Source organism: Aristolochia californica, unplaced genomic scaffold (assembly GCF_029961685.1).
Source record: "Aristolochia californica isolate CCGP_79_NKW_82.1479 unplaced genomic scaffold, dmAriCali1.0.hap1 SCAF_2, whole genome shotgun sequence".
Taxonomy (NCBI): domain Eukaryota; kingdom Viridiplantae; phylum Streptophyta; class Magnoliopsida; order Piperales; family Aristolochiaceae; genus Aristolochia; species Aristolochia californica.
This window is the reverse complement of record NW_027181881.1, coordinates 45,556,921-45,575,421: the sequence shown is the minus strand read 5'-3', so window position 1 is coordinate 45,575,421 and position 18,501 is coordinate 45,556,921. Positions and strand designations below refer to the sequence as shown.

Here is an 18,501-nt window from a genome sequence, read left to right as displayed (position 1 = left end):
CCAAGCAAGAATGACGACCCGAGGGTTGGCTGTTTGTTTTTCATACTAGAGTTGTCTCAAGATTTCAGACGGAACTGCCATAGGACTCAAAATCAGCAATCGGGTATACAACTTTTCCGCAAACGAGAACGCATAACTGTCTTTTAAAACAATTAAACAGTAAGCAGCACTCATAGTTTACATTAAAAAGAGTAAACTTGAAATAAAAAATGGCCACCAAGTTTAACCAAAAAAAGGGACAAAGCAATAGTATTTGAATTAACTAAACAGGAACTTTAATAGTCATCATCTCTTCTCCTACGCACGTCTTTCAGTCTAATTTTGCTTCTTTGATCCCAGTGCTTCTTGAAAAATTTCGCTAGAATTTCTGCATCAAAGACCCTCTAGTCGTCTACCTTCCATGCGTTTGTGCCCATTCATATACTGCATTAAATTACAGGAACTTTTATGTTCAAAAGGCCCTTCTCCCACCACTCTGCCCCAATTGCAGCTCTAAACGTAACGAACCAGCAAATGGACCACGCTTTATCAGCAATACTGACTGCTACAACATCGTTGAGTTGCCTTGTAGTAACTGTATAACACCTACACAGCTCCGACATCTGACCAGGTAGCAAAGCAGCTACAACAAAACTTGTCCTAATTAATAATCTCAATAATCCCTTGTCCGAGTTTGGAATCATCAAACATTGATAAGGGACCATCAGGGACATTGATGAAACTCACTGTTTTACCTAGTGAACATGTGTTTAACAAGGTCAGATAGAAGAAATAAGGTAAATATATGTCCTAGTACAGCAATAGAAAATTTGCATTGAGCTGCTTTAACATGAGATCATTTTCAAATGTCCTGCTCCACATAATTTCCTGCATTTTGGTTTACTAATCATTTTGAATAGGCCCTATTCAATGTTTTCATTACATCTCTTATTAATTACAACAACTTGTGTTAAAGATACTTCTTTTCCATTGAATTTTTGCCTTCAATAAAAACTACACAACTTGCATAAAAGTGAGCATGTTTTGGCACATAGCATGAAATCACGCCTTACATGAAACAACATTTACCTTAAGAGATGGTTTCATGCCCTACAAGGTATCAAATGCTCTATATGTGAAGCAGAATCTAGGTGGTGCAAAGGCAGCCCAACATGCATGAATAACACAGTTGGTCTAAAGATAAGTCTCTTTTCCTTTTTTCTTTTGAAGAATAAAAGATGAAGGATTTGTGACCAATCAGTGTGTAATCTTTTCTCATTTATTATCTCAATTTCTTTTTCTAGTTTCAGCACAATTCCTACAGTGTTGGGTCATCTCACCTTTACATGCTTCCACAGAGAGATCGCCAAATCTAACTGTATAAACACAATTAACATGAATGTAGAATGTGTTCATGTTTTCTCGGGGCCAGCTGGAGGTGGTTTTGCAGTATGGCCTTTCACATTAGCAGCAGTTTGTGCAGTAGAATTTTTCAAATTTGTGCCTTCACTTCCCACAATCAACTTCTTGATCTGAAATAGCACATGGAAAATAATGAAACGGAATTTGTGAGACATCAAATTTAGGCATGCAGCGTATAAATAAAGCATGTATATTCATATATAGGCAACATGAACACTCATAAGAAGACACTTAGATAGCAAATTTGAGTTCATTATATGTGTGTTTTTGCAGTTGCACCTTCCCATTCATTGAAATCTTATATAGTACCCTTCCCAAAAAAAAAATCTTATATAGTACTATAAGCTGCACCAATCATAATCTACATCCACAAGATACTTCCAGCCTTAACCAAAATGTTTACCAAAACTTAGTGATTCTTCAATATTGTCCATTAATGGTGAGATCATAACATGAACCAACCAAATTGAATTACACAAGGCCACATGTATGGTGAAGTCACTACGACATAATAATTCAGCAGGTTTATGCATCTCTTGTAGCAGAACCGAAAGAAAACAGTTTAACAAAGAAGACCCATTTCTAATTGAGCAACTATGCCACCCTGGTTAGAGGCTGCATCTTTTAGGCCATGATTTTGCATAGCCGCACCCAGGAATGCCATAAACAGTGGCCACTGGTACAGTGGGTATTCAATGGTGCAACTCCTTTCCTGCAAGGCTTACAAAACTTTTTCATAAAAAATCAGGTTGAGGATAAGAATTAAATGTACCGCTGCAAGTCGCTCCCTGTGAACATCATTAGTGAACTGCATAAAAGAAAAAAGACACTCAGGGCAAGAAAACAAAAGAGCTTCACATTCTCAAGCCAGAGAATGCACATGCTTATAACATTCCATCTACTAATGATTTGATTTAAGACTTCACCTGCTTCTTGTAACTTTTAATCTCATCTCCACCAAAACCTGGTAGCGTCATATTCCAGTTTCTTTCTGTATCCAAGTACCAGAGAATTTGCTTAAGCCTTTCTATTTTATAACAGAGACAAGAATTTTCAGAAACCAAAGACATCAGTGAATGAACCTAAATGCAGAAGAATATCCTTTGCTTCCAGTGTAGTTGACTTGCGATGCTTGGCCAATGAGCAAGCAAATGTTGTGATCTGTGAGCAGTATATAATTCAGAGACAAAAAATAATACAACAAGGTATCATCTCTATGGTCCACTGAAGAACTCACAGATTCAACAAAATCTTCTGCGATCTCCACAAGAACATCTTCAACTTCTGAATCCAACTTCTCAGATGGATCAATCTGTGCAAAAGAAGACTTAATATCGTTCTAAAAAAAGAGAAGATTTCACAAATGAATAGTAAAGTATTTTCACACATCAAATAAAATGTCAGATGGCGGAAGATATTCTGCATTTGTAAAGAATGTAAAAATCCACCTGCGTAACTATTTCCTGAATGCTTCTCTTGCCTAGAATCAGAGGGCCATCATCAGGTGTATCATTGCTTACTGCATGTGTATGTGAGCCAGCTAGAGGAACGCTAGATTGTGCAACAGCAGGAACCAGAGACTTCTGAGCCGCTGATCCAGGAGCACGAGTCACCTGTGGTTGATGTGGCATTGCCTGTTGAAGCCTTGGCATAGGGTATTGCTGGTTATAATGTTCTTGTGACTGATGAGATTGAGCTAGAGGCTGCTGTTGTTGGATAGAGGGCATCTGTTGCTGGTGCAAAGATGAGGGTGTGGCTTGCTGATGTTGTTGAGGAAGATGAGACCTCTGATTCATGCTCTGAGGCTTCATTGGAGGCTTATAAGATGGTGAAGGCAAAGCCTGTGTATGTGTTTGTTTTCCTTGTCCTGATACCCATGACTGCGGATGGGTTTGAGAACCTTGAGGAGCCATAAGTGATTGAGAATTAGGAGAACCCACTGATGGGACCAGCGCCATGTTGTGACTTTGGAATTTCTGCCTCAGAGATAAAATGTAAGGCATGGTTCACAAACAAGAGGATTGAGCAGGTTTGACAAACAGGGTAAATTCAGTTTACATGCATATGGAGGTGACATTGATAAGAGACAGGTTCCAAACTTCCAGTTGACAAGTGATAGCTGTAACGATAAGCTAATGTGGGATCAGTTACCAGGGGTTGTCAACTTGGAAATCTTAACATAAAGAGTCTCAAGAAAGTTCAAAAGGGTAAATAGCCTTCAGAGAGACTTAGAGAGGTAAATTTGCAGGTTACAGATAACAGTGAAGATGCACTTGGTAGAGGTTAATCTAAGACAGCTACCCATCTCACTGATATATTCTGTCCAATCCAGCAATTGACATGAACTCCATTTTGTCTGAAGTATTTATCTTAAGGTTACTAACCAGGGTGTGGAGACCATAGATTTACTTGATGACATCTTCCAACAGGCAAGTGTGGGCCTTTAAACACCCCAGGTTTAAGATAAGCTAACAGGTGTAAGCAATTTGTCTTATTACACTTACAAAAACAGTATAAGGCATTATAAAAGGATTACTAAAGAAAAAATAACTGAATAAAAGTTGCAAGTAGTGTAACTAACATGGGTTGCTAAGGCCTGATTATTTGGCTGAGATTGTGCTCTTAAGGGAGGCGGACCAGGTCGTTGCTGATGAAGCACAGGAGCACCAGTAGGACGTACCTGAGAACCTGAACCAAATGGACTCATCATCCCCATGCTTTGGACCCCTGGAGGAGGTTGCCTCACCTTCAGTTGTTAAGAATGAAAACAAATGTCAATAAGCTGTGTCTTCAGTGATCATTTTTCCTACATCATTCTGAATGATAACCATCCTAATTTCTATAAACACTTCAAAGATCTAACCAACCACATAATTATATTAGATTCACATATATCACAATAAGAAATTCCATATTTTCTGGATGCATGGTTTGGCAACTTGGTCAAATGACTGGCATATCATCTTAGTCATATGAGACTGGGGAAGTGAATAGTCCGTGTATTGGCTGAGACAAATTGATACAGAACTTTTTAACAACCATATAAGGTTTCCAGGTAGCCAATACTCTTCCAACATCTCATATGCTGGAATATGCTCAGAGTTGTTTTTACAGCGCATCAAACAACCAAAAAAAACTCAATATTTCAAGTTCATCTGGTTAATACTCCATTGCAGTTACAAGTTTCGTAACAATGTAAACATGCATAATATGACATAACTTCTTCCCAAAATAGAGAAAAAGATACAGATTGCTATATATTAACTGTTTGGAACCCTCAATTCAACGCCAGAAACTCAAATATATCTATTGTGTCCCTAGAAATTCAACTTCCATATTTATAACACAAGAAAACCCAATAAAACAAAATAATAAAGTGCCGCATGTATCACCCAATTGAATTCTATTGCATGTTGGCACTCCGAAGAGAGAGATTTTATTCAAGTTCAGAGTTCCTATAAGCTCCACAGCCTGATGAAAAGGGAGCCATTATTGGATAATTAATAATAAAATTATAAACTTTACTAGGAGGACTGGAAGCTAACCAAAAACTAATCAAATTGAAAGAGATAAAAAAAATCATAACTGCTTCTATGCTTTAAACCACTTTCGGCAGTTATGGAAAACTTCATGCTAAGAGTTGTCTTGTCTACTCACAGAAAACAAAACAGTAATCCAGATTTTTTTAAAAAGTGAACCAAAGCTCAAAATTAATCAAAATCACGACTTGATTCATCACGCTCTTGTGAGGACCTAAACAGCAATATCTTTTATCCATGCGATTCTCCCACAAGGAGGCCCGTTCTAGTATCTTACATACAATCAAGCCGCATTCAAGACGATCTAGTAGATACCAAGATTCAAGTTCATTATAAGACAGAAGATATATACCACATCGATCATTCGGACATTCCGTATAGGAACAAGTTCGTGTTAAATTGCACCAGAAAAAAAGGTCAAAAATCAAACACAAAAACTTGCAAAATTGTAGACGGGATCCAACCTGCATGGTCGAGTTGGCCATTGTCTCAGGCACACTCACTGGAGCCCGACCCAACCCCCCAAACTGATTGAAAGATCCTGGCCCGAATGCCGAGAAGGAGCCACTGGGCTGTTGTTGAGGCTGTCTCACGTGAGGGGCCGGGACCCCCACTGCCACGCCGCCCCGCTGCATAGTCGTCACAGGAAGAGAAGAACTCACGGGCGACGACAATGACGAACCTGCCGCCGCGGAAGACGAAGTGGGAGGGAGATGGGGTGAAAAGTGAGGGTAAGCGGACTGGAGGGGGCGGGGTCTGCTCAGAGCAGGCCTCTGCTGGGTTTGTTGAAAGATGGGTTGTTGCAGTTGCTGTTGTTGTTGGACGTGGTGATGGTGATTTTGCTGCTTCGGGGCGAGATTTGCTGGTGGCGGTTGTTGCTGCGGCGCGTTTTGATTGGGGATTGCAGAAGAAGAAGAAGTTGTAGGGGGAATCTCAGGGGTCGACGGGATTGAAGAGGATGGATGAGAAAGAGACTGTTGCGGAGCCGCACTTGCTGGTGGGGTGGGGTCCGTTGGAGCGGCGGAGGTAGTACCAGTGCTGCTTGTTTCCATGGGAGAATTGTCCATGGCAAGGTTACAAAGACGCACGGTTTCACAGCTCCCTTTGTGCGCGAAGTGTTGGTTTTGGAGCGGATCTGTAGCGTGTAACTGTAGTCGAGGGAGGATATTGAAATTAAGAATTGATTGAAGTCTAGAAGAGAACCGGCTCAGTCGAAATCAATTTAGCTGTGACAGATGTACTTAGTTGAACCTGGACCACTCTTGTTCAGACTGAGTAAGCTCGTCTGTCCTCTAGCCACCATCACGTAAGATCCAATTAATCAAAATTCCCAAGTTTAATCGTATTTAGAAAAATAAATAATAGACGAAAGCTCTGTTCCGTAGTTTAAGATAGGTTTTATAAAACGCCAAACCCTGTTCTAACCTTAGTGCCAAGATAGTGGCTGATCCGGAATTTACTCCCTATATACGACAAGTTTTCGTTAAGAGGGCCCCTTCCACTTGGTCTTGAATTAAAAAAAGCCGCATGCGCTTCTCGTCCACGTGCTCACAACGTGTCGCACTTTTCAGGTTTTATTTGCCCTTTCGTCGTTCGTCCAGAAACTACGCTGACGACTCACGAACCGTTGAAATGGGAGAATTTGAAGCCTTGAATCGTCAAATGAAGCTTTCGGTTTTCCCATAAAAGATCATCTCCTGGTTCATCTGATCGTTGACGATCCAATCGATTATTTACATGTGTATAGAGCAGGTCACTTGACAGACAACTCGTACTGCGCCGTCGAATGGAAAATATTGCTGCTATATAATTTCAGAGGTAGCAGCATTGCAGCAGAAAGGAAGACAGAGCGACCGAGGATGTCTCTCGCGTCTCTCGCTTCCTCGAGTCTCTTAATCTGTTTTCCGTCGTTATTTAGTAGTCTTGTCAATGGACCCTTTTGGGAGTGTAGAGGGGAAGCTGGGGGATAGACTTGAGGCACCAAAAAAAAATGGAGGAGAAGGTCATAATTGATACGGATCCCGGAATAGGTAATATATGTTTTTCTTCAAATTGATAACGGGATGGCAAAGTTTTTCTGTTTTTTTTTTTTTTCTTTTGTCGAAAGTGGGATCTTGAACTTCCGCTTGATTTGGGGAATACTTGATTTCTTGTTTGCGGTAATGCTTACGTTTCAGTTTGGCCTTCTCTTTTACTGTTTGCTCTGGGTTAAAGAAGCAGAAGTAGTTTAGCCGGGTTTCGATCAATTTGGAACAGTCTATGCACATAATTATTTCTTCTTTTCTTTCTTCTTTCATTTTTGGCTAATTTACCAGTTGTGTGTTCTGGCACTCTTCTCGTAACCTCTGTAGTTTTCATCCTCCATTTCTTCATGAGATCTCCTGAGGAGTATGTGGAGGTTGTATGTGTCGCGAAGAAGTATTTTTTAGAGATTCGTCTATTATACTGTTACATTTACATGTACGAGAATGTGTTATATCATTTACTGCGTCAATGCATAGGTCTTTGTGTTTAGATATACTTACATTGCTTCTCTTCTTCTGTTCATCGTGTCTTCAACTGTTCCTATGTTTAGTTTTCTGGAGTTCATTTTAGAATCATTCTTATTTGATTTAGGGTCCTTCAACCGCTGGTTCAATCAAATATGAATTCTTACTCAACTTTCCTAATGTTGCTACTCTTTTGATTCATGAGATGGTCGGAGATGTCATAATTGATAGCTATATATTCAGCGATACTATTGATGTCAAGAGTATTTCTTTTTTCTTTTTCTTTTTACTCTTGGATAAGTCAAAACTGTGTTGAAATTTGTTGGTTGCAATCTGGCTTTTTCGTGAGTTACATCCCACCTTTACTTCTTCTTTGCTGGACTCTTCTCTTCTGCTTACTTGTTTTCATTTATTTATTATTACTATTTGTATATACACATATTTATTCAATTTTGCTACATGAAAAATGAAGTCAGAGTTTGTCTTGCTTGAAATTATGGGAAAATATTGTTCGTTTTGCCTTTTTTCTTCAAGTGTCTTGTTTTAGTTGCTTTTTTGAGAACATGGAAGAATATAGAAGACATGCCTCTTGATGTTTTTACGTTTGAATTTTTCTCATGTGCTTTTGCTACATGAAGACTTTGAAAAGAATGCTAATTCCCGTTCAAATTTACATCTCCATGAGCAACCTTAGATACTACTTTATAGTGTTATGTTGGATGTTAACATGCTTCATTCATACTAGGATTTCTTTTGATAACTTAATGGCAGTTTGATCTGACTCAAGAAGTGACTTGGTGGATAGAAGATGCTCTTTTTGGCATATTTATGTGTTCATGCATATAGTGAGCATGCTGCGGCGTTGGAGGCACGTGCATGTTTGACATGTTTAGATTGATGAAATTGACACACCATTTCAAAGAAAAGAAAAAAAATTGATGACCTTGGGAACAATGCAGTTGCATTGTAAAAGATTGTTCTTCAGTTTGGTTCAAGTAAAAGATTTCATATTTGAAGTCGGTGTAATTGTTAAAAGTTATTAATGATAGTTTTCTTTGCAATGACTGATATTGCAATATAATTGTCTATCCAAGAGTTTAGCTAACTATGTGACAATGGAGACAACTGCTCTATAGTGATTAGTAATATGAAGGGACCGTTGCTGCCTGTCTTAGATAAAAACAGGAAATGTGTTGTATGGATGCTAGCCCATTGTCTTTGGTCTATAGCCTTCGTTTTCGTATAAAATTATTTATCTTACTTTAGTTTTTTTTTTTTTTTTTGAAAAATATTCTTAACTGTTTTCCATGATCTTAAAACTGGGAGTTATGTACTTTATCCCTACAGATGATAGCATGGCTATCCTGATGGCTTTCCAAACACCTGAGTTGGAAATCTTGGGTTTGACAACAATATATTTCAATATCAGTACAGGAGATGCAACTAGAAATGCATTGCTGCTGGTATGATTCTTATGATATTATTTTGTAATCATTCCATTCATTTGTTGTTTTAAGCTCTTAGCCTATATAGTTCTACAAACCGTTTTCACCATTGATCACAACTTTTAATTTGTCAAAGGATAGTGTGAGATCGCTGGGTGCCCTGATGTTCCAGTAGCTGAAGGCAGTCCAGGACCTCTTAAGGTAAATGACTTGTGTTTTGAAAATATGACTTATTTCATGCTTAGGAGTGCTATGTTTGGAGGTGTAGAGTTTTTGTGTGAAATTACTCTAGTGTTGTCGGAGTCCTATTTCTGTCAGCAGTTGTTCTGTAATGTTTTGGGGGTAGCAAATTGCTATTTTTATTATTTGAGTTCTTCTTCCTATTTTTTTCGTATTTTCTCATTGATAGTCTGTTGCTTTAGTGGGCATTTCACGAATATAATACCGTTAAAAATTAAAAAACTTAATGTGTTAAAATTGTCAATGGCAATTACAATGATTAATATTTTCTCAAAAGGAAAAAAATGATTTACACAGTCATGATAAGAGAGACGTCTAAAATAAAAAAAAACTTTCTCTCCTTTGTATATAAATAAATTTAAAAGCCACAATTTTTTGAACACTGGATGCATCAGTCTTAACTAATAGGAATCAAGAATGTACAGGAAAAGCACAACTCCAGAATCTTCATTGTTGAGAACCACTTATCTGTAGATACGGAACTGAACATCATTCGAGCATCTCTTAACAAAAGGAAATGCTATTCAAAATAATCTGAACTCTGCAGGGCCATAAAATGATCGTCCTCGAAATTCTTCAATGATTCTCCACTGCACTAGTACTAGGACAAGGATGCTGCAACAGTAAATTGGACAAATCATAAGTTTCAATGCATGCAGTTAATGGTTGAAATAGAAATTGCTAAAGTCTCCAAGGGACTGAAAATACCAAACTATGTTATAAAATATGATGATAAAGCCTACTCAACCTCCAGTACAAGTCTTCACAGACTTGAAAATGCCAAACATGTTATAAAATATGATGATAAAGCCTACTCAACCTCCAGTACGAGTCTTAGTGAAGCAAAGGAAGATTCCAATACAGACTAGAAGTAGGTAAGAGAGTACAGATTCTATGAAGAAGTGTAACCAGTTACAGGTATAAAAATGCATACAGGTTGTATCCTATAAACTAGAGAATATTTCAACCAACCATAAAACATAAAGTCCAATTACATGCCTATATTACATTAAAAAAAATTCCATTATTAACCACAGCCCTCCTTCATAAATCTTGCATGTGGAGAAATCGGATGGCAGCTCACATACAGGTAGTTTCTCTGATACTATATGAAAGTACAAGGCATATATTACCCACAGGTCAAATGGAGTTTACCTGGTGCAGGAGTTGTTTCTTGATCTCTGGTGGAATGTGTGATAGTTCCAGAAATAACAGTAATAAATCCACACAACTCCGAAGCTATCCTACTCACATTTTGACCAGACCAATCTTGACCCAGCATAGAAAGCAAATCAAGCCCACGACTCCAAAGAAAAAGAATCTAAAAAATCAGTACTCTTCTTGTAAGAACACTCCATGTTGACAGAATAAAGAAAACCTTACCTTAAACAGTATCACACTAGCAACTATTGGTAGAGTAGTAAACATTACATAGTAAATTGGAGAACAATTGCACTGTTGAACTTATCCAATGCCTGAAACACAAAATATCATAAGCAGCTGAAACTTCTTAAGTTTCTGAACAACTTCAAAATATAGATGATAGAATATCAAATAACACATGTTTCTTTGTAGATTGTCATTTCCATCAACAGGAACATCATCCTGGAATTTGCAAGAACACTGTCGTGTTAGTGCATCCTCATCTTTGAAGGAAAAAAAAATCCCAACTCATCTTCATTGATACATGCAAATGGTGATCGAGATTGCTAATCTCATCAGACTTCAAATTCATGAAATTCAACATCAAACTATAAATGAATAGATAAATATAATAACTAATCACATTGTCTACAAATAGCTATCAAAGAAAAAATGATGAGCAGAAGTTCATATAATGGCTGGAAGCACATATTAAGAGATTAAGAACATTTGATTAATTGCTTTTCCTTAAGAATACCATAATAGAAGGTAGGCTTACTTTTTGAAATTTGGGGAAAACCAAAGACGAAGGCTGTAATCGAAGCCGAATCTAAGTATAATAGAAGAAATCGACGTCAAAATGTCAAAAATCAAAGAAAATCGAAATCGGGAGGTATTTTGGGAAAAAAAGAATAGCGATGGGGAGAAGGGAGTGGGAGGCCGAGAGGAGCAAGGAGAACTAAGATGGCTTTAGAGAGATCGAAGAAAAAATTCGAGGAGGAAGAAGTGATGAGAGACGGAGGAGACTGAGAGAGCGAGAGAGACCAAAAAAAAAAAACGACAAGGGTTTGAAGCGCGGCGCCAGAGTCATCTGAATGATTCGCAATATACTGCAGAAACCAGATTCTTGAAATTAAACAATGGAGATGGTTTTTAGATTCATCTTATTCATCTACATGAGTTGAACGCTGGTGCTCCACTAACGAGGAGATGAACTGAGTAGTGCGGCTGAAGTTCATCTCCTACGTGAAGTTGACTAACTCCCCCTTAATAATATGTCCTTAAGCTACAGTTTATCATCGGTATCTAGTGGCGTCAGTACAGAATTTTTCAGGTTTTTGGGCTTGAAGCTGCACATTGGAATTGGACCAAGAAAAGGCCTTTTTTTTTTTTTTAAGTTTAGAGTGTCAAACATGCTTATCACTAAAAAATCTGGTGGTGACATATTATTTTTGGTAATTGTTAATATTGCCCCTGCCAGGCACGTGGATATGCAATATGGACTAACCAAGATCTTTGACCTCATAAGCTAATGCTTTGTTCCTAAAGAGTCTCAACTCTAAAATCTTAACATCATAGAACAACTGCTGACAATGCTCTAAATTTTCAGCCATTCTAAGGCAAGTGCAAGTTTTTACACTCTTCAATCCACGCTGATCTGTTAGTAGGTCCATCTCTGCTATTCCAGAAATCATTGGCAGTTTGAAGTATACTCCTAATTCATGCCTTCTATATAAATGGCTTGCAGACCATCTACTTCACAGTCATAACAGCTTCTCTAGAAGTATGTCCTTGCAGAGCTTGACTTGCATAAAAACCAAATAGTTGTATAATTTCAAAAATAGGTTTTTGTCCTTCTACTTAAAAACTGAATGTGCTGCATTTTGGAATATAGGGAGGAATACCTCGAGTTGCAGACTTTGTCCATGGTTCTGATGGATTAGGAAACATTTTTCTACCACCTCCTAATGGTAAAAAGATTAGCAAAGCTGCATCAGATTTTATGGTTGACATGGTCTCTGAATACCCTGGTGAGGTATCTATACTTGCATTGGGACCACTGACAAATTTGTCATTGGTAAGTTCTATGTACTATCTTATAAGTCCTTTTGTCATTCGAAGCAATAGTTGACGTATGATATGTGCACCACCATTTCTCATGATCCTGTTATCATGACTATTCAACCAGGCACTTACGAAAGATTCATCTTTTGCTAGCAAGGTGAAGAAAATAATCATAGTTAGCGGGGCCTTCTTTTCATCTGGAAATGTTAATCCTGCTGCAGAAGCTAATGTAAACTCTCTCTCTCTCTCTCTCTCTCATGTTTATCATCAAGTAATGGCCTTGGTCCTGATTTACATGAAATTCCATCTTATTCTGCAGATATTTGGGGATCCCGAGGCAGCTGACATGGTGATCACTTGTGGGGCCCATGTCATCATTGTTGGCATAAATATAACTACTCAAGTTAAAATGACAGGTATAAACTTCATAGTACTTGCTAGTATATTAATTATCTGCCAAAGTACTTGAGGAGAAGGGAGAACGTAACTGTAATTGCAGATGAAGATCTTTTCGACCTGAGGAACTCAAAAGGTAGACATGCAAAATTCATTTGTGAGATGTGTCAGTTCTACAGAGACTGGCATTTGAAGTCAGATGGTCTTCATGGTAACATCCTTCGAACTTTTGCTGGGGCTAAAAACACATGCTTGATCCTCTCCTTATTATTGCTATCATTTGCACTTGCTATACTAATTTCATAGCTAATTCAAGTTAAATGGTCTTCAGGAATTTTCCTCCATGACCCAGTCAGTTTGGTAGCACTGGTTCAACCTGAGTTCTTCACATTCAAACAAGGTGCTGTGAGAGTCGAGACCCAAGGCATTTGTGTAGGACATACTTTGATGGACCAACAATTAAAAAAGTATGAAGAAATCTCTCTCTCTCTCTCTCTCTTCTCTTCTCTTCAATATTTACATTTACAATGAGATCGTATCATATGAAACTGCATTCTTTTGGTACAGATGGCAATCAAGTAATCCTTGGACAAACTACCCGCCAGTCTCTGTTACATGGGAGGTTGATGAGGGCAAAGTTCTTGCATACATAAAAAATTTGCTTATGAAACAGTGAGTGACGTATACTTGAAAATAGCATGGGGCTATCAAGGAGGATTTGTACCTTAAAGGATTCTCACTGCCAATATGTTAATGTTACTGGTACTACTGATATGCGAATGCTAGTTTTTCAAAATGTGGTCCTAAATCATCTTTTTATTCATTTGCCCACATTCCTTTTTGTGGTCAATCACTGACTGATAACATTGCAAAAAATAAAAAATTAAAAAAAAACAACAAGGATCTGCCAAAAAGTGGCCTTATGCTGCCCATGAATATTAAAAAAAAAAGGATCAGCCAAAAGCAAACTTTTACAATCTTCAAAATGTCGGGTAAACAAATCGTCCTTACTCTTAAGCCATTCCGGCATTGCTTTCACAATGCAATGCCCGCACATCATCTCTTCACAAAAAATACGTGAATATAACCTTCTTATTTGGCTGCATCAAGCAGGGATAGCTTTTTCTTTGAGATAGCTTGTGGGAATCCACATTTCAAACAAAGCTATTATGGGGAAAAGCGTAGCTGCTTCCACTGATCCAGTCTGTGTGCGCTTCTCTAAATCGCTTAGCATGTGATTTATGTTCAAAGTCAACCTCTTACCTTCTGAATGATTTGATATCTCAGGCATTAGAACCTGGGTTTTGGTTCTGTATTCATTGGAGTAAAATATCATAAAGTAACAGCCATTTTCTCTGGCTTTTTAAAATGATTGACATGCTTTTGAGCAGTTCCTCATTCTTAATACTCATGCTCAATAATTACCAATAATCCCCACAAGAGCACAAACCTTCCTTGAAATGATGAAACCTGTTTGAATCTCTAACAACTATCTCTCTTCCCTCGATCTTTGACATCAGTTTAATGAACGTGTGGCAGTCTCCACATACCCTGAGATTCTTTACTATTTGAAGTTGAGCCCCTTGAGGTGTAACTATTAGACCAAAAGCTATGGCCAACCTCTCGCTATGCTGAGAAAGCATAACTACCTTCTGCTCCTCTTCCACATCATGAAGGACAAAAGTTGTGTCAGGCTTGTAACCCACATCCTTGAGTTGGACTGCCATTTCTTCAAGTTTCAAATAGATCTTATCTGTCAAGGGGTGGGATCTATCAGAGGCTAAAAATGAATGTGTCCTGTTTCTAATTTCAATCCAACTGTACCCCGCCTCTTTCTTCACTTTCCTGTCTGCCATTAGTTTTCTCACTTTGCCCCTCTCTTCCCATTTCCCTTCGGCTGCATATATATTAGATAGCAACACGTATGCCGCAGAATCTTGTGGATCAAGCAATATGAGCTTATCTGCTGCAAGCTTGCCTAGTTCTAAATTACGATGAACCCGGCAAGCACCCAAAAGTGTCCGCCACACTGTCCCACCCGCAGGAAAAGGCATCTCTGTTATGAGTTTCATAGCTTCTTGCAGTTTACCAGCTCGGCTATATAGGTCAACCATGCAAGCATAGTGCTCCATTGTTGGTTTTATTTGATGGTCCTTAACCATTGAACTGAAACACTTCTGCCCTTCATCTACTAGACCAACATGAGTACAAGCAGTAATCACACCAATGAATGTGATACTATCCATATCCAAACCTTCTTTTTCCAATTCATTGTAAATGTCAAGAGCCTTCTTTCCATACCCATGTTGTGCATAACCTGTGATCATGGAATTCCATGCAACTAAGTCTTTCTCTTTTTGTCTTTTAAAAACCTCATGGGCGCTCTGTATATTACCCCTTTTCGCATACATGGTAACAATAGCACTCCCTACACAAATGACCTTATCAAAACCTGACTTAATTGAGCTTGCATGTAGTTGTTTCCCTTGCTCCACTGCAGCAGTGGGGCTGCTACATGCATTAATTACGCTAGAAAGGGTATACTCATTAGGCTGGATGCCCTCTTGAACCATCTCTTTAAAAAGCTTAACTGCCCCTTCAGAGTCTTTTGCCTGTGCAAATCCAGCTAGCATGGCTGACCATGCAACAATATCCTTCACATCTAACTGTTTAAAAATGTTACTAGCTTCATGGGCACTTCCAACCTTCAAATAAGCACCCATTAGGGCAGTGGCTACTGAAAGTGATTCACGATAATTAGTTTTAATCACTTGAGCATGAACTTGGAATGGTGAGATGACAGGACATGCAGTTAGGATGGTCGAGTAGGTATAATCATTGGGGGAAACACTTTTTCTCATTTGGCAGAAGAGGTGCACTGCTTGGTCAACTTCACCATTTTGTATGTACCCAGAGATCAATGCAGTCCAAGAAACTACATTTTGAACTCCAGACATTGTGGAGAACAAGTCAAAGGCACTATCCATTTCACCACACCTACTATAAGCTAACATAAGTGTTGTCCTTATATTGATATCAATTCCATAACCATTTTTAATCACATGACAATGAAGTTGTCTGCCAAAATTCAGTTCTTTAAGATTCGCACATAATTTTATAGCTGTTGCAAAAATCAATTGAGTCAGTTTCATACCTGCTATGCGCATTTGATGAAACAATTTTAATCCTTCCTCGTCTAATCCATTTTGTACAAAACCAGCTATCATTACGTTCCAGGAAACAGCATCTTTACACTCCATGCTATCGAAAACTGCCTTAGCTTCTTCAACATACCCCGACTTCCAGTACATGTTCATTAAGGAGTTGCATACAAAGACAGTTGATTGATGCCCAAGCTTGATAACTTGGGCATGAGCTTGAATTCCTTTCTCTATTGCACCTTCCGCTGCAGAAGCAGTGAGAACGCTTGAAAAGGTAAATCGGTTCGGCTTAATGCCTTCTATTTGCATCTCAAAAAAGAGACCCAACACAAGATGGGCGAAGCCATTTTGTGTGTACCCAGTCAGTAAAGTAGTCCAGGAAACTACATTTCTTTCAGGCATTTCATCAAATGATTGTCTTCCATCCTCAACATTCCCGGACTTCATATAGAAATCAACAAGGGCGGTACCGACGCTGACGTTGATTTCCCACCCACATTTGAAGCAGGAAGCATGAACTTGTTTGCCAAGAACATTATCTGACAAGGAGCTACAAACCTTTAGAATGCATGAGAAAGTGGAGCTCTCTGCTGAAGCGTGCGACTGCCGGATTCTGAGGAAAGTTTTCACAGCTTCCTGATTGAGATTGTTTAAAGATTGCTCGAAAAGCAGAGAGTTCAAATCCAAAAGCCCTTTTTGAGGATTTCCGTCGAGAGGCGAGTCTCTTTGCAGAGGGGGACTGTGTTCTAGTTCTCCTCTTCTGATGCCTTCAGCGGCGAAGGAGATAGAATGAGTCCCTTCAGCTAATGGAGTTTCAAATATAAGAGAGGCACTTCTAGGACTACCAAAAGATGCTTTATAGGTGGATTTGAATCTGGAGACTGGCCGAAGAAACATCGTTGCTTTTGGAAATTCGCCGGTTGAGAGCCATGCGTCTCCTTCTGGCAGGCTCTTAGGAAGACAGCTTTCTACCTCTTCTAGGCGCCAAATTGAACGGTAATGAAAGTTTTGTCAAATCATAAAAGTGTATTATATACAGAAAATTAAAATAATATCATTCTTATGTATAAAAAGTATTTAAAAAAATAGAACCACTCGAATAAAAAATTATCCAAGTTTTTTTTATATATAATCAAAAAAGAAAATTAGGACAGGATTCATAAAAGTGAAAGTGGATATTTCCTTTTCCAAACATGACCTAATAGGGTTTGTAATGTAGCTGAGATTGGTAGGTTTGACTCAATAGTTACAAAGACAAATGCTTGCATGCATGCCATTTGCAGAAGCCAAACATATGTACATTTGCCTACTGATTGACACATAAGAGAGGATCAGCAGATCATGTACTGGAGATCACCCAAGGTGGAGGCTTTTAGATAGACTCAAGAGGTGGCCAGCATCTTGTTACTTCTGATTTATATTTATATTGATCACACGAACTGAACTGCAGGAAACAAAGGCAAACGTATTTCATGGGGACTACTGATCAAGGCTGCTGTCTTCGAGTTCTGATGCTCCCATGGCTGGCGCACGGTCACATAACACCTTTCCTGGAGCTGGCCAAGAAGCTGTCTCAAAGAAACTGCTATTTTAAGATTTTTAAAAACTAGAAACTAATGTTTTTAAAATATTTTTAAAATTATAAAAGAACCTAAATCAATAATAAAAGAAAATTAGAGATGTGGCATATCATTAGTGAGCAAAGCTGACATGTTAACAAGGGGTAATTTAATAAAATTCCCTTAATAAGAACCCGTATATTATACAAAGGGCTATTTAGGAAGTGACCATTTCTTCTTCAAATTTTGGCTGATTAACGGTCAACTAAATTTATTTAGGAGTAACGTTTCAACATTGCACGTCAGCAATAAAAATTCGGGTATCGACTGTCATCCAAAGTGCCATTGGATTTCTCCGGTGCCTTTCCACCTTTTTCTGGGCTCCGTCACCTTATTCTCTCTCCGGCGGAATGAATGGCGCCATTACCCACTTAAATCACTCCCAACTGTACCACATGTAGCTTCCCATGCTTTGAGAAATGCCTGTACTTGCAATCCAAATTACACCAAAAAACATTAGAAAGTGAAAAAAAAGCAAGATCTGGTGGTTTTTGAATGATAGAACTATACATCGGAATCATCAGTTTTGGCATCCCCAGCCGCTCCCTACACATTCACATCAGAAACACGAAAAGGTCTTGCTTCCGAGCTACAAAATCTCAATGCAACTAGTCTGAACTTCTGAAAGAAGTCGGTATCGGCGATATCGACTCCATTACTGTGGGATTATTTCGGGACATTACTTCTTCCGTATAAAGTTGATACTGTTGATACCGAGTTTGAAGAGGGTATGGGCAGTACCCGATATTGTCGCGAAATTTTGAAAACATTTTTACTGATGTTGCTGCCATGTGGGCTTTGCCGTACCGCAGTCTTCCGAATAATTTTGGCTGACCGTCGGTTAGGAGAAGAAAGCGTTAGCCAAATACAAAAGCACGCGGTATGGAAGACGGGCACGAAGACGAACGCGAAAAAAACAAAGTAACTTCTATGCTGAAACGATTATGGGTACGTACGTATGCTGAGTTGCGAATTCTTTTTATTTGATTTCTTTATTAAGATGG

At 38.6% G+C, this 18,501-nt stretch overlaps 3 protein-coding genes across 4 annotated transcripts; 1 reads left to right on the top strand and 2 right to left on the bottom strand.

Moving 5' to 3' along the window:
* Positions 1-82: 82 nt before the first annotated feature.
* Positions 83-6,055, bottom strand: LOC137956255 (transcription initiation factor TFIID subunit 12-like). 2 transcript variants are annotated; one of them, XM_068803660.1, is made up of 9 exons: positions 5,405-6,055; positions 3,983-4,147; positions 2,850-3,377; positions 2,639-2,713; positions 2,484-2,562; positions 2,328-2,392; positions 2,174-2,209; positions 1,320-1,511; positions 83-734 (listed from the first exon to the last, which is right to left on the bottom strand). In XM_068803660.1, the coding sequence occupies exons 1-8, from the start codon at positions 6,005-6,007 to the stop codon at positions 1,392-1,394; spliced, it is 1,671 nt and encodes a 556-aa protein (XP_068659761.1). In that variant the 5' UTR covers positions 6,008-6,055; the 3' UTR covers positions 83-734; positions 1,320-1,391. The 2 variants fall into 2 exon arrangements, with proteins under 2 accessions (XP_068659761.1, XP_068659762.1); XM_068803661.1 differs by having other exon boundaries at positions 83-622.
* Positions 6,056-6,562: 507 nt separating this feature from the next.
* LOC137956643 (probable uridine nucleosidase 1) lies at positions 6,563-13,426 on the top strand. The gene is made up of 8 exons (XM_068804210.1): positions 6,563-6,970; positions 8,777-8,892; positions 9,016-9,075; positions 12,152-12,334; positions 12,446-12,737; positions 12,821-12,928; positions 13,049-13,184; positions 13,285-13,426. Exons 1-8 carry the CDS (start codon positions 6,931-6,933, stop codon positions 13,391-13,393), a joined length of 1,044 nt encoding a protein of 347 aa, XP_068660311.1. The 5' UTR covers positions 6,563-6,930; the 3' UTR covers positions 13,394-13,426.
* A 123-nt stretch (positions 13,427-13,549) lies between these two features.
* Positions 13,550-16,775, bottom strand: LOC137955165 (pentatricopeptide repeat-containing protein At2g27610-like). Its single transcript, XM_068802034.1, has one exon. The coding sequence runs from the start codon at positions 16,773-16,775 to the stop codon at positions 14,139-14,141; it is 2,637 nt and encodes an 878-aa protein (XP_068658135.1). The 3' UTR covers positions 13,550-14,138.
* Positions 16,776-18,501: the final 1,726 nt, after the last annotated feature.